We start from the raw sequence: 14,806 nt of genomic DNA on the forward strand, positions 1-14,806 counted from the left end.
AAAAGCATCCTGTCATAGTCAAAGGTCACACGCAGACACACAGCCCACCAGGAGAAGATACACAGAGTTGGAGTGAACTTGAATGAGAGGGCTCTCCCTGGCCCCGCTCCGTCACCTGCAGACAGTGGGATTGGACTGCCTGTGCTCCAGGACCATCATTCCTGCGTCCTGCCAGGCCTGGCCTGGATGAACAGCACACCTCTGAATGCTTTTGTCTGAAGATGGGGTGGAAAGTGGGAAGAGACGAGCTGGAACCCCAGTTCAGTCACCTACTAGCAGGGGGGCCTAGCCTCGCTCAGCCTCTGTTTCCTCACTCGGGGCTGTTAGGGGACTCAGAGACCTGTGTGTATGGTACCTGCCCATGTCCCACATAGTCCATATTCCTCAGGTGGCCAGGATGGCTACAGGCAAGACAGGTGACCACAGCCATGTGGTCCAAGGGAAGACATCCCATGGTCCAGGGCTCAGAGGGCAGCTGGTCCTGCTTCTCAGTGTGACTTATGTCCTTCCTTCCTCCACAGCTTACCAGATCACACACCGGCTCAACGCCACCACAGCCAACACCGCCACCGTGGAGGTGCTGGCCCCCAGTGCCCGCCAGTACACGGCCACCGGTCTCAAGCCAGAGGCTGTCTACCTGTTCCGCATCACGGCCCAGACCCGCAAGGGCTGGGGAGAGGCTGCCGAGGCCTTGGTGGTGACCACAGAGAAGAGAGGTGACTGCCCCCTGGGACTGGGAGGCCGGGGGCAGCAGAGGGAGCCCCCCAGCCAACGCAGGCTCGGAGCCCCTCAGGGTGGACAGCAGGGGATCAGCTGGCTATGAGCCACACGGCCCCAGGTCTGGAGTGGACATTGGGCTCAGGCTATAAAGTCAAGGTCAGAGAGGGGTCCAGGGGGTGTCCAGTGGGTTTCCAGAGCTGAGGGGTGCTCAACTGCCCCAGTGACTGGTTTTCTAGGGACCGAAGGTGATCATCTTCTTCCACCTTTCCCACTCTGCTCCCCGTGCAGTTGGGTGGAAGACCCAGAACCCCACCACCCTGAGCCGGCAGCTCGCCTGAGGTCAGGCTCCCCCAAAGCAGGCCCAAGACACGGATTTGTATGAAAGGGATTTATTGGGAAATGTCTCCCCCCGAAAAAAAAAAAAAAAAAACAGTGGGACAGTGGTTGTCAACGACCGTGTCCCCTGGGGGGCCATGTGGCAATGTGCGGGCATACCTCGTTTACCGTGCTTCGCAGAGATGGCTTTGTTTCTTACAAATTGCAGGCCGTAGCAGCCTCTTGGCATCATTTTGCCAACAGCATATGCTCACTTTGTGTCCTGTGTCACATTCTGGTCATTCTCACAAAATTCCAAACATTTTCATAATGTTATTGCTCACTTACTAGACAGTAGAGTGTCAACATAACTTTTAACTACTCTGGGAAACCACAAAATTCATGAGACTCGCTTTCTTGGAACAGTCGCTTTATTGCAAATATCGTGGTCTGGAACCAAATCCACGGTGACTCTGGGGTATACCTGTACAGAGACATTTTTGAGTTTTATAACTTGGGGAGAATTACTACTGGCATCATGTGTTTCCAGGCCAGGAATTCTGCCCACCATCCTACAGTGCAAGGGCAGGCCCCACCGCAGAGAATGCTCCTGGCCCAGGGTCCTAGTGCTACAGCTGAGAAGCCTGCAGAGGGGCTGAGGAAGCGAGGCTGGGGAGGGAAGGATGCCAAGCAGAGCGAGTCCCACGGAGGGACACTTGGAGAGTCCCAGCCAATCAGACAGTGTAGGTGCCCATAGCATCCTCTAGGGCAGGGCCAGGAGCCTTGTCACCAGCAGTCCTTGGTCACACACAGGCTGCCCTCCCAGGACCTGTGTGTCTGCGACTAGGATGGGGGCCAGGAGTGAGCCCAGAGCACCCCTACCCCAGCCCCGGCCCAGCACACGGCCCAGCCCTGGCCGCCCTGGCTCACCTGTTTCCCTCTGCGCCCCCAGACCGCCCGCAGCCGCCCAGCAAGCCAGTGGTTCACCAGAAGGATGTGAGGGCACGCAGTGTGCTGCTGTCCTGGGAGCCGGGCAGCGATGGGCTGTCCCCCGTGCGCTACTACACCGTGCAGATGCGCGAGCTGCCCAGCGGCCGGTGGACACTGCACTCGGCCTCCGTCAGCCACAATGCCTCCTCCTTCGTGGTGGACAGGTGAGAACCCTGCAGCATCTCCCCTCTGCCCCTCCCAGCCTGGTAGTCCCCTGGGGAGGGCTCCCCAAATCTCTTCCTCAGCCCGGCATCACCCAGGAGCCTCGCCCAGTCCACGCATGTCTCCTCCAGTCAATCAGCCAGGCTCCCCTCTCGCCCTGTCTCCCTGAGCTCAGCCTCACCCAGGAATCTGTGCAGACCTTCTCATCCCCTACAGCCCTGTCCTGTTCGTCCTTCCCCTCCCTGCCTCTCTCCCTCTCTCCCTGGCCCCCTCTCCCCCTCGAGCCCCTTTCCCCATCTCACTCCCTCTCTCTTGTTCTGTCTCTTCCTGCTTCCCCCCTCTCTTCCTCTCCTTTTCTCAACCTCATCCTTTTTCCCTCTCTCCCTGTAACTCAGCATCACCAGGGGCCTTCCTCCCTACAGCTCTCTCCTACTCTCCTCCCTCCCCTTCCCACCCAGCCCTGCTAGGATTGCCTCTTAATTACCTATTTCTGGGTCCCGAAGTCCACCTTTACTGAGGTGCCCCCACCTTCGTTAAGGCGTCTTCCCAGCCAGCCAGCGATTTCTCTCCATCTTTAATAGGGTGCAGCGCTGGCTCCAATTTCAATCCTAATGGGCTGGCCAATATTTTTCCCCTCCCCACCCCCCCAGTAAATCAAAAGGGAAGATATTTTCAGGGGAGGAAATGAGGCGCATAGAGGCGAGGTGCTGGTTAACGCTGGAGTCGCCCCTGCCTAAAGTCTAGACGGGAGCGCCATGTGTGCAAAGGACGTCTGTTCACATTCTGCGGTTCTGCTGCTTTTATAGCCGCGTGTCCTCCGAGGTTGGAAATGTGACCGTTTCCTCTTAGGGACCTCTTACCACTGGAGCTGAAGGGAGACCACGCTCCAATTAGGCATGGTTGGAGGGGGCGCCTGGGCACTCCGGACCCCTGGGGTCCGGCCCCAGTTTGTCCCCCAGGTAGCAGAGCCCCTTTCCCAGCCTCTGTGCTCCCATCTGTGGGACAGATCAGAGAGACAGGAGGTGGGGGCAGGGCCGTCACTGGACCCCTAGTTTATCAAACCACATCTGCCCACAGGCTCAAGCCTTTCACATCCTACAAGTTCCGGGTGAAGGCGACCAATGACATTGGAGACAGCGAGTTCAGTGAGGAGTCGGAATCTCTGACCACCCTGCAGGCCGGTCAGTGTCCCCACCTTCTGGGACCTCTTGGCGTTGGCTCCGTGGTTGCTTCCGGGACTGGTACTTTCTTTGGGGGAGGGCCTTCATTGAGAAGTGAGGGGCACCGGGCCTGCTGGGAACCTCATCAGGGCCACCTGGCAGAGCCTCAGGAGGTTTGGGCCAGAGGGGCCATGGCCATGGACTCAGGGTCGCCATTCAAGGCCATACCTTCTCAGATGTCCCACAAGCTCTGAAAGCCTGATGGCTGGGGGGTCATGGTGAAAGGGGGTGGGGGGAGTCCAGCAGCAGCAGGAGAGGACTGGGCTCTGGGGGCAGAGTGGAGGGGCTCTGAACCCTTGGGTCCCAGACTCCTCTCCCTCCACATAGGCCCTTTGCTCTGCATAAGCTGGGTCCTGGGCAAGGGAGGGCGGCTTACGCAGAGCTGTCCCAGCAGTCCAGTATCTGCACAGCCCGGTCCCTGGGCACTCCCAGGGGCTCTGAGCTCCCCTGTCTGCCTCTCTCCCCAGCCCCCGACGAAGCACCCACCATCCTCTCAGTGACACCCCACACAACCAGCTCCGTGCTGATCCGATGGCAGGTAGGCTGGGCAGGGGGCATGCTGTCTTCCTGGGGGACTGGAAGATAAGCTCTGTGATGGACCAGAAACCGACACCCAACCCAGGCTGTCTGTGTGCCCAGGGTTTCCACCCCCAAGGCACATGGGAGAAAATGAGAAATCCTGGCATGGGCATATCACAGTACAGGTTATACACACGTGCACACACACACACGTATGTACACATGCATACCCATGCGTGCATGAACACCCATGCACACACATGCACACCCGTGCACCCATGCATGCACGCACCCCATCCCACTCTCCTGATAATCCAATCAGTCAGGTACTATTACCACCGCCTTCTGCAGATAAGCACAGAGGCTCAGGGGGGGTAACATGAATGGTCAGTCCCTGATCACACAGCTCATAAGTGGTAGAGCCAGATTATTAACCTTAGGGTCACTGAATACTTGGACAGAAAAATGTTTGAGGCTTTCAAGGCCCCAAAGTTTCTATCAACCCAGCCCCATTGGTCAGTGAAGGGATTCCCAGTGGAGAACAAAGTCAGGTGTGCATGTTTGTCATGTGCCTGTCCCCAAGAATAAGAGCCCATTGTCTAGGGAGAGGGAAAGCATGCTCTCACGCCCCTCCTCCCCAGAGCCTGCTCTGGTGGACACCACCTTTCCCTCCCAAGTCTTGTCTTTGGGGTCAGCGGGTCACACACAGAGTCCTGGAGGGCAGAACCCCACCTTAGGATCAAAGCGACAGGCACCCACCTTTGCCTGTCTGCACCCCCAAGGGAAGGCTCTTGAAAACAGGAGGGACCCCCCCCCCAACCTCCTGCCAGAGCCTACCCTGAGGAGGACATGCCCTTATGTGAATATGGCTGAGGCAGATTGGGACCAAAGTGGCAAAGGGGACAGAGAGGCGCCTGGAGCAGCCAGGCAGGCAATTAGAGAGCTCATAAGTTTCAGCAGGCTTTCAAATGAGGTGTCATAAAAAGTAGGGGCCACCTTCTCCCAAAGCCTATTCTCCAGCTCAGCTGTGGATGAGAGCCAAAAGCAAAGGTGGTGGTGGTGGAAGTGGGGCAGGGGGGTGGCAGAGGTAGAGGTAGAGGTGGTGGTGGAGGTGGTGCCGGGGGTGGTGGTGGTGGTGGTGGTGGCAGAGGTAGAGGTAGAGGTGGTGGTGGTGGACGTGGTGATGGTGTGTGTGTACCACACCGCCTGCACAGAAAAGCAGGCACAGGCTCAGCTCCCAGGCACTCCAGGAAATGGTGGGATGGGAGTCAGGGGGCTCACAGGCTTGGGGAGGCTGGTGACCATTTAGACCTGGAACAGCTCTGCAAACAGCTGTGTGTCCAGTCTCACCTGGCACCAACCACGCTGTGTGATCTTGATCCAGTTCCTAGACATCTCTGGGCCTCAGTTTCCTGCTCTGTTAAATGGGATTCTGCGGTGGCGCCTGCCTCACCCTGCCCCACGGGGAACGCTGCAGTAATGAAATAACCTCTTGGGATATGCTCTGAGAATTAAACATGCTCAAAGTTATTTCAATATCTTCGTGCTTGAGAGGCAGTCGCTTGAACTGTTGTGGCTGTGTGGCCCAGAAAAACGTGAAGGAGGGTGGGCGGGATAGAAGGGTGAGTGGTTATCCAGGACCCCTGCCTACACCCCCCTGCAGCCGCCTGCCGAGGACAAGATCAACGGCATCCTGCTGGGCTTCCGGATCCGCTACCGAGAGCTGCTCTATGAAGGGCTGAGAGGCTTCACGCTGCGCGGCGTCCACAACCCTGGAGCCAAGTGGGCGGAGCTCACCTGTGAGTGGCAGGGGCGGGACGGGTGGACACGCCCCTTCCTGTCCTGAAGCTCGGACCCTCCCTCCTCTGCGCTCTTTCCTGGAACAATGCTGTCAGCTCCCGAAGCGGAACGCTCTAACCTGACACCCTTCTCCCTTCCCCCGTGTGTTCCTCTCTCCTGCTTGGACCATGTACTTGTCGAATATTTACAGAGTACCTCTAGATGGGAGACAGTGGGGACACCCCAGTGACCACGACATACTGGGTCCCTACCCTCTGAGAGTTTATAGGAGCCAGACGCTAAAGAAATGAATGCCAAAATAGCTATGTAATGACAGCTGTCATGACAGTGTGGAGGAAGAAGCTTAAGGTCACGCGATCCTAAGGCCAGGGTCTGAAAAGGCTTTCCTTCAAGTGACAGGAAAGGATGTCCTAACCCTGAAGGAGGCCCATGGGTGGCCCAAACCGTTTGCTTTTCAACGGCTAAGATCATGGTTGGTGATTCGAACCCACCCAGCAACACTGCGGAAGAAAGGTCTGGCAATCTGCTTCCGTAAAGATGACAGCCTAGCAAATCCTAAGCGGCAGTTCCGCTCTAACACATGAGTGGCCGTGAGTCAGCTCCACGGCGTGGGTTTTGGTGATCCTGAAGGATGACTCCAATTACCCAGGCAGAAGGAAGGAGAGGGACAGACAGCGTGTGCACAGGGCCCGATCTCGGCCCCTTGGCCTCGGAGAGGTCTCTGCTGCCCTGGTCCTCAGAACGCAGTCTGCCCCTGCGGCAAAGAGCAGGAGTGCAGGCGGAAATCCCAGGGAGAGAGAATGCGCAGGAGTGTCTTAAGCAAGGGAATGATGGGGGTGGACTTTTGTATAAGAAGGTGGCAGTGAGGGGGATGCCTTGGTCGTGGGTGAGGAACAGAGGCAGGAGGCCGCCTGTAGGCTAATGCAGTACTGCAGGCAGAGGTGTGGGGTTGGAACCAGGTGGAAGGCCTGTGGCCCAGTCAGGGGCCAGTTGTGAGCGGAGACTGCACCGACCTCTGATTGGTTCTGGGGAAAGGAGAGGGAGGAGTCCTGGAAGACCTGGTTCCCCGGGTGGTGGGCGGTGGTGCGGGTCATCAGCAGGAAAGGAGAAGCATTTAAAGATGCTATCAATTTTTATTTTTCTGCCCATAACTCTTTAAAATCTTTTGTGCCTTGCCTTTGAGAGCGTCAACAGACAACAGAGTGATTGAACGCGCAGTGAAGAAATATTAATAGAAAAACTCAGCAGCGCTGTTCAACAGCTTGCATTATGATTTTTTGTCCAGACGTGTACTTGTGGTGGTGATGTTATATATTCCCTGTGGAGAATACAGTCGTATTTCCTGGTAGTAAAATAGTTGCTGGCTCGTGTGAGGAGATTCACGACCCCAGTATTTCATGCTGGTTCTTTGGGAGCTCAGCCTTTGAACAAGGGAACCAGCTGGACCTAGAGGGTCCCCCAGAGTCGCCCCAGGGAAGCTGGGCTCCAGCTGGCGCTAGTTGCCTTAATCTCGGGCCAGTGTGGGCCAGGCTGGGGGCGCCCTGCCCTCGGAGCTGCCTCCTTCCCACTCCTGTCTGGGCTCCTAACTCGAGGTCATGACCACAGACGCTCTCCCAACTGCCACCAGTCCAAGCCTGCCTGCCGGAGCACCCCGCTCCCCCAGTCCGCCCCCGTTGATGTTTCTCTGTGGGCGTGTCACGTGTGTACACTAACTTCCTCTGTCCGCTGTCTCCTCTGGGCCCTGCCGTCTCCCCCTGCCCCGTAGCCATGTACTCCACGCGGAACCTGAGCCGGCCCAGCCTCACGCAGTACGAACTGGACAGTAAGTCTCCGTGCGCCTGCGCAGGGCTCCCGCCATGCCTCCCACCTTTTGCGCTCCATTCGGGGTGGGATGGGGAGTGGGGCCTCTGAGCCGGCGCCCCACCCCAAGGGTGCTTGAAAAATGGGACAGCCCTTTAGATGCATGACTTGCCCCAGCATCACAAAAAGGTAGGGGGTTGCCAGGAAGATTCCTCCAGGGCTACCATCTGCCGGGCGTGGCTGGAAAAGGAACTGCCTGAACGGCGACACCAGTGGCGTTCGGTGGTCGCAGTCTCCCCTTGCTGTGGGAGGCCTGGCTCCATGCCCAGCCCCTGCGCCTCACACACTGCCAGCCTGCCCGTCAGTGGAGGCTTGGGTGTTGCTATGATGCTGAACAGATTTTCCTGGGCCTTCAAGACTAAGACTAGGAAGAAAAGCCTGGTGATTCGTTTCTGAAAATCAGCCACAGAAAACCCTGTGGACCACAAGGCCCTGACCTGCAGGATGATGGGGATGACTGCTGGTTCTGTTGTGCGTGGGGTTGGCATGTGTCAGGAGCCGACCAGGCCACAGCTCACCAGCCTTGTGCTGCAGTGGGTCAGGAGAGGCCCGATGGGGATGGCTGCAGTCAGAACTTTGACCTTCCCAGGGAAGGGTGGGTGGTCAGGGACCAGACTTGGCTCTGTCCCTCTCTTGGGGTCAGAAGCACTTTTTGGCACAACCTGGTTTTCCAGCCGGAGCCCTCACATCCAGATAGCAGTTTTGTTTAGCAGCCTGCCCTCCGGGAACCAGGAAATGTCCCTGCTACCCGCATCCCCCGAGTCCTGGCCCTTTTTTGGAAGGCCCAGCCATGGTCCTTTGGAAGGCCCAGAGGCTTGGGCCAGAGGGGCTCACACTTAGTAGAAAAAAAACAGTCACTTGAGACCAAGTTGGCCTGCCCCGTCTCTCATCAGCTGGTGATCCACAAGGGCTACATAGGTGATTGAGTTAGGGTGACTCCCCCATTCCTACTGGAGGGAAATGTCCACCCTGGGTTATCTAGGAGAGGGGGAGAGGTGCCCAAGAGAGGACTGTGGGGAGTGTGGACAGCCACTCCACCATCCCACTGGCCACCTCAAGCAAGGACCCCCTCTCTTCCTGGGGTATCTGAGCCTGTTTTCTTGGAACTTCGTCCCTCTCCTAGCTCCTGCCCAGGCATCTCCACCCCAGTACCACAACTTGGCAAAACCACGGTGCTCGCCTGGCCCTGAATGCACATCCAGGACCCACCCCCAGGGCTGCGTCCTGTGCATGGCACTGGCTGATGGGGGGGGACTGGAGTCAGGAATTTTAAGCAGCTGCCATCTGGGGCAGGAGGACGGGCAGGGAAGGAGTGACCCTGTGACCCTGTGCGCCCAGAGCAGTTTGAGGTTCCACCTGTGCTCCCAGCATGAGTATTAATAGCGCGCCCCCTTTGGTTTGAAACATGCTGCAGTCTGGAAACTAAGTTCTATGGTCCCCCTAGACCAGGAGGCCAACCAGAGTTGCCTGTGTCCTGATTGGCAGGGTGGGCGGGAGGACCCACATCCTCCAGGAGGCCCTGCTTCTTACCTGCTTCTTCCTGAACTGTCATGCAAGGGTCTAGAGTGTCGGGGTGCTCATCCCTCTGTCCGCAGCATGGGGAGCCCCACCCTAGATGACTGGCCTTGTCCCCGCAGGGATGGTGACCTCTGTGTACTCCCCTCCCACCCGCTCTTGCCTCTAGACCTGAACAAGCACCGTCGCTATGAGATCCGGATGAGTGTGTACAACGCTGTGGGGGAGGGGCCCTCCAGCCCCCCTCAGGAGGTCTTTGTTGGGGAGGCAGGTGAGTGCAGCCTCCTGTCCTGTCCCCACACCTTTTCCCACCTCCACTAAGTCCAGCCAACCCTCCCTAACCCAGCTCCCCCACCCCTAAGTCCTCTTGCACACACTCAAACTCTCCACCCCTCAGTGCCAACTGCAGCGCCCCGAAACGTGGCTGTCCACGGTGCAACTGCTACACAGCTGGATGTGACGTGGGAGCCGCCCCCACTGGAGACCCAGAACGGAGACATCCAGGGCTACAAGGTAGGAGGGGCTCTGGCAGGGGAAGGGGACTGGAAGGAGCCAGGAGTGGTCCATGGTGCAGAAGGGAGAAGGCGCTCGTCCTTCTTCCTCCTAGCCAGCACTCCTATCTTGAGAGTCCTGCCTACACCTGCTCCCTTGGCCGTCTGCAGTCCACAGAAACACTGTTCCGCCGCCGCAAAGCCACAGCTGTCCTGTCCAGCGTCCGGAGGGCAGGTGGAGCCCAGGTGCCAAAGCCTTGGGCTGTACCCAGCTTCGTGGCATTGCTGAGTGGCAGCCCCACTGACTCCCCCAACTCTCGTCTCTGAGAGTGGCTATGTGGCTAGTCCTTATTATAATAAGAAGGAGCCCTGGTAGCATAGTGGGTAAGGCTGCTATCCGGAAGGTCAGCAGTTCAAACCCACCAGCAGCTCCACAGGAGGAAGAGGAGGCAATCAATTTCCATAAAAATTTACAGCCTTGGAAACCCAGTGGGGGTTGCTGTGAGTCTGAATCAACCCCATGGCAGTGGGTTTGGTTTTACTATAGTAAGGAGTCCGGTGGGACAGTGGTCAAAGCTTCAGCTGCCAACCACAAGGTCAGCCGTTCAAACCCACCAGCTGCTCCACAGGAGAAAGATGAGGCGATCTGCTTCAATAAAGATTGACAGCTTTGGAAACCCTATGGGGCAGTTCTCTCCTGTCCTATAGGGTCACTATGAGTCAGAACCAACTTGATGGCAGTGGGTTTTATTATTATTATTACTACTACAATAGTGAAGTCCCTAGGAGGCACAGTTTGTGTTCGACCACTAACCTAAAAGTTGGTGGTTGAAACCCATCTGGGAGTGCTGAGGAAGAAAAGCCTGACAATCTGTTTCCATAAACATTGTGGCTCTTGACTCAGTTCCCACTCCCAGAACCCCCACAGGACACAGTGGAACTATCCCACAGGGTTTCCTAGGCTGTTGGTCATCACAGATCATTGGGTCTTAATAAAGATTACAGCCAAGAAAACCCCATGGAACCGTTCCACTCTCGAACACACGGGGGCGCTATGGGTTGGAATCACTCAGCAGCAATGGGGTTTAATTACAATACCGATGCTAATTGAACAGCTGATTAGCAGAGGACCACGGGCTAGTATTTGAAACTCTCTTTAAAAAACGAGTTCTAGATTCTGGATGATGCCACGAGCTATGATGGGATCCCATTGGTGATTCTCGGAGCCCCTTGGAGCCTTTTCATCTCCTGAAAATCTCTGTAAAGCTGGGACTGTGGGTTTTTTGGTGCCTCTTGTACAGACGAGGAACCTGAGACCCAGTTTCAGTGGCCTGGCCAAGGTCACAAATGCAGGAAGGGGCGGAGAATCAGACTCGGTGTGTGGGTCTCACCCTGTAAGGGGTGGAGGTGGCACTCAGCACACACTCACTAGAGAAGGTAGAAGGGGAGAGAGTAAAGTGCACTCTTGGTTCCAGCAGTGGAGACGGAGGGCCATGGCCATGTTTGAGGCCAGCCTCCTACTCTTGAGTCCAGAGCAACCCAGATTCTTGGCTGCTGTGTGTTACCTGGAGCGTAGCCCCAGAGCAGTGTTGGGGGTTGGGGAGAGTGGGAACTAAAGGGGACTAGCTAAAGGAGGGCCCAGCCCCTCCTCAGCAGGTGAGGAAACTGATGCTTAGCCGAGGTCAACAACTCCACACGGCAGCCCTGCTCTAAGACAGCATCTCACACAGGAGCTTCCTTCCATCTGGGGGCAAGGAGCAGAGAGGCGGGAGAGAGGCATGGTGCCAGGGGAGCTTGAAGGATGGTAGCACCTCCGGGTTCTCGCGCAGGAGTGCCAGCTGGGAAGACTAAATACTGCACACTAGCATATGCCTCCCCCGGGGAGAAGGAGCCAGGGCGGAGCCAGCAACAGCTTGGCAGCCACCAGACTGTCGAGGGTTGGAAGATCCCAGTCAGTGTACAGACCCAGGAAATGTGTGTGGGTGTGCAGACCACGTATAACACTCCGGACCTCTGTGAGCTCTGAACCTGAGCAGGTACACATGAGGACAAAGGGGCACATGAGCAGGGTACACAGGGCCTCGCTGGCCTCAAAACATGAGTCACATCGTGGACCGAAGAGCCCAGCAAAAAATCACCCTGCACTCAGTCCAGCTGGCTGCCTGTGTAGGCAGGCAGACACGTTCGTGCCCCTCCTCAAGCTCCAGCCGGTGGTCGTTTACTGAGCAGTTACTTTGTGCCCACGCTGCCCTAGGTGCTGGCAAGAAAGCAGAGTGGAGAGACAGCGTGGGCTTCCGTGTTGGGAGAGGAAGACCACCTATGTACAAAAGAAGTCATGAAGCAGGTTAAGAGGATAGAGAGTGAACAGGGGCTGTTTGAACCTTTAAATTGGGCTGTTGGGAAAAGACTTGATGGAAGAGTGGGATTTGAGCAAAAACCTAAAGGAAAGGGGAGTGAGTCACATGGATGTGGGAGAAGAGCATTCCAGAAAGAGGAAAAAGAGTAGCAGAGAGCCCCGTGTGCACTCGAGGTGAGTGGGGGTGGGGTGAGGTGGGAGATGAGTTAGGGGTGACCAGAGCCGGATCTCGGGGGCCCTCGAGGGCTTTGGATTTTGCTCTGGATGAAATGACGAGCCATGGAGGGTTCCAGGCAGAGAGACGTGGTGTGGCTTAAGGTTTTTAAAGGGTCGTTCTGGCTGCTGTGCTGAGAACAGAAAATAATAGAATTGAGGCAGTTTCATGACCTAGGTGCGGGATGATGCTGCCTGGGACCAGGGCGGTAGTGGTGGAGGGGTGAGAAGTGTTTCCACTAGGGTGACATTTTACAGGTCAACTTTGCTGATGAGTTGAGCGTGGAGTAAGAGGAGGAGAGGTGACGAGGGTGACTGCACTGTGACGAGCACTTGGTGCCGAGAGAGAAGCAGGCGAACACAGCGGAAGGAGCAGTTAGGCTCAGGAGTCTGTCTCTGGAGCTGTGTGATTCCCGATGTCTGCCGGCATTCAGGCAGAGACACAAGACTAAAGCAGCGTGTGCACACCTGGAGCTCAGAGGGAGGGGCTGCCCAGAGATTTAAACTATGGTGTCCTCAGCATAAAGCCTGGGATGAGATGAGAATACACGGAGAACAAGAGAAGTCTGGAAACAGACCTCTGAGACCAAAAAAACAAATGGTGGCCCAACAGCCATGTGGAGAAAGTGCCTTCTGAAAGAGGGGGTGGTCTGATGCATCAGATACTGTCGTCAGCCGAGCAAGCTGCAATCTGGGAAGCAGTTAGTCACCGGCTCGGCTGGCGGAATCCGGCCCTCGGGCCAAACCCAGCCTGCCACCTACTGTAAATAAAGCTTTATTGGAACACTGCCACAGTCATCCTCTGTGTACAACAGAGAAATAGTCGTGAGAGACCACAGGACCTGCAGAGCTGAAAGTGTGCATTATCTGGCCTCTACAGACTAAGTTTGTCCACCCTTGGATTAGTGGATCCACATGGAGTTCACAGCGACCTCGGCCAGCATAGTGGGGCCAGGGCCCACTTGGAGGGGGTTTGAGAGATAAGGGAGGAGGAGGTGGCGGGGGGACTGGCCTCTGTTTTGAGAAGTTTTGCTTTAAAGAGAAGCACAGAAATAGGGTGGGAGTGAGAGAAAGACGTGCAGACAACACGGGGGTCTTAAATTGGGAGAGATAATTTGTGTTCTTATAGGAATGATCTAGAAGGGAGGAAAAAGCTAATGATTCAGGAAAAAGAGGAAGCTGTTGGGGCTTGCAGTGGCCCTGAGTGCTGGAGGGCCTGGGGTCTTGTGCAAAATCGCAGGGTCGGCCTTGAGAGACAGCGGGCAGTTCACAGGGTGAGCAGAGTGTGGTGGGGGGGTGCGTTGGCACGGGGGCAGGAGGAATAGAGGTGGTCACGGGGGCTTGTGGAAGTCTCATCTGATGGCGTCAGTTTTCCAGTGAAGGGTCCTCAGCTGAGAGTGAAGATGAGGGAAACGGGGTGGAGGAAGCTGTGAAGCCTTCATTTAGGGGCGTGTGCGGGGGCGTGGACTCAGAAAGTAGAGCAGGGGACCCGCTGGAGGCTGTGTGTGTGTGTGTGTGTGTGGATTTAATAGTGTTTCTCCTCCAGTGGCGTTGGCTGTGTGCAGTGCAGGCACGGAGCCAGAGGAACCAGGGCTGGAGTTCTGCCAGCCCAGGATGAAAACAAGAATGGGCAGGGAGTGGATTGAATGTGAGGCTGGACACCTCCTGTGCCTGGGCGCGTCCATCATGCATTTCTCCATCCTGCAAGGTTGCGTGGAGCCCGACACTGTGCCGGGCGTGATTCCAAGCACCTGGCACCCAACCTAAAAGCCAAACCAGTTGCCGCGAGTCGACTCTGACTCGGACGACCCCGTGTGTGTTGGAACTGTGCTCCACAGGGTTTTCAATGGCTGGATTTTCAGAGGTGGATCACCAGGCCTTTCTTCCGAGTGCCTGCTGACTGAAAGGTCGGAGGTTGGAGTCTACCCAGAGGCCTCTCGGAAGAAAGGCTTGGTGATCTCCTGAAAGGTTGGCCCCTGAAGAGCCTATGGAGCCCAGCTGTGCTTGGACACGTGGGGGCACCATAGGTCGGCATCGACTCAACAGCAGCTGGCCTTGGTTTTCATAGGTGGCCTTGGTTTTCATAGGTCACAGGTCTGTCCTGCGTGATGTAGCAGCAGCAGTGGCTGACACAGTGGCTCCCTCCGCACAATGCTCACTTCTCTCCGTCTCTGCTCCTCACTCTCCCGGCCTCCAAACGCTGGAAGCCCCAGAATCAGTCTTAACATATACTCCTCTCTGTGCTGACTCTGGGCACCCCCAAATACCATCTCTGTGCCACTACACCCACATTTTTAGTGTTAGCCCTCACCTTTTCCCCAAGCACCACATTTGGCAGGAACTTTGTTCATCACCTGAGTGGCACACAGTTAAGTGCTCAACTACAGAACTAAAGGTTGGTAGTTTGAGCTCAGCCAGAGGTGACTTGGAAAAGAGGCCTGGTGATCTACGTCCAAAAACTCAGGCCCTGAAAACCCTATGGAGCACAGTTCTACTCTGACACACAGCAGTTGGTTTTTGTGTTTAGTTTTGTTTACTGTTGTATCCCCATTGCGGTGAACGGGCAGTGACGGGATGAGTGACCTAACCAAGGTCTACACAGCTCTCACCCATCTACCCATCTGAGAATACTCTGGACAAAAGGC

General features: G+C 56.4%; 1 protein-coding gene across 1 annotated transcript in view; it reads left to right on the forward strand.

Annotated features, from left to right (window-relative positions):
- Nucleotides 1-14,806, forward strand: part of SDK2 (sidekick cell adhesion molecule 2) — a 199,388-nt gene that overhangs the window by 149,042 nt on the left and 35,540 nt on the right. Inside the window, 8 exon segments of the mRNA XM_007959888.1 lie at nt 522-716; nt 1,988-2,189; nt 3,265-3,368; nt 3,875-3,945; nt 5,590-5,725; nt 7,492-7,548; nt 9,271-9,372; nt 9,499-9,614. Coding sequence (XP_007958079.1) covers nt 522-716; nt 1,988-2,189; nt 3,265-3,368; nt 3,875-3,945; nt 5,590-5,725; nt 7,492-7,548; nt 9,271-9,372; nt 9,499-9,614 — 983 coding nt within the window.

Source organism: Orycteropus afer, unplaced genomic scaffold (assembly GCF_000298275.1).
Source record: "Orycteropus afer afer isolate SDZICR_OR568_19922 unplaced genomic scaffold, OryAfe1.0 scaffold00018, whole genome shotgun sequence".
NCBI lineage: Eukaryota > Metazoa > Chordata > Mammalia > Tubulidentata > Orycteropodidae > Orycteropus > Orycteropus afer.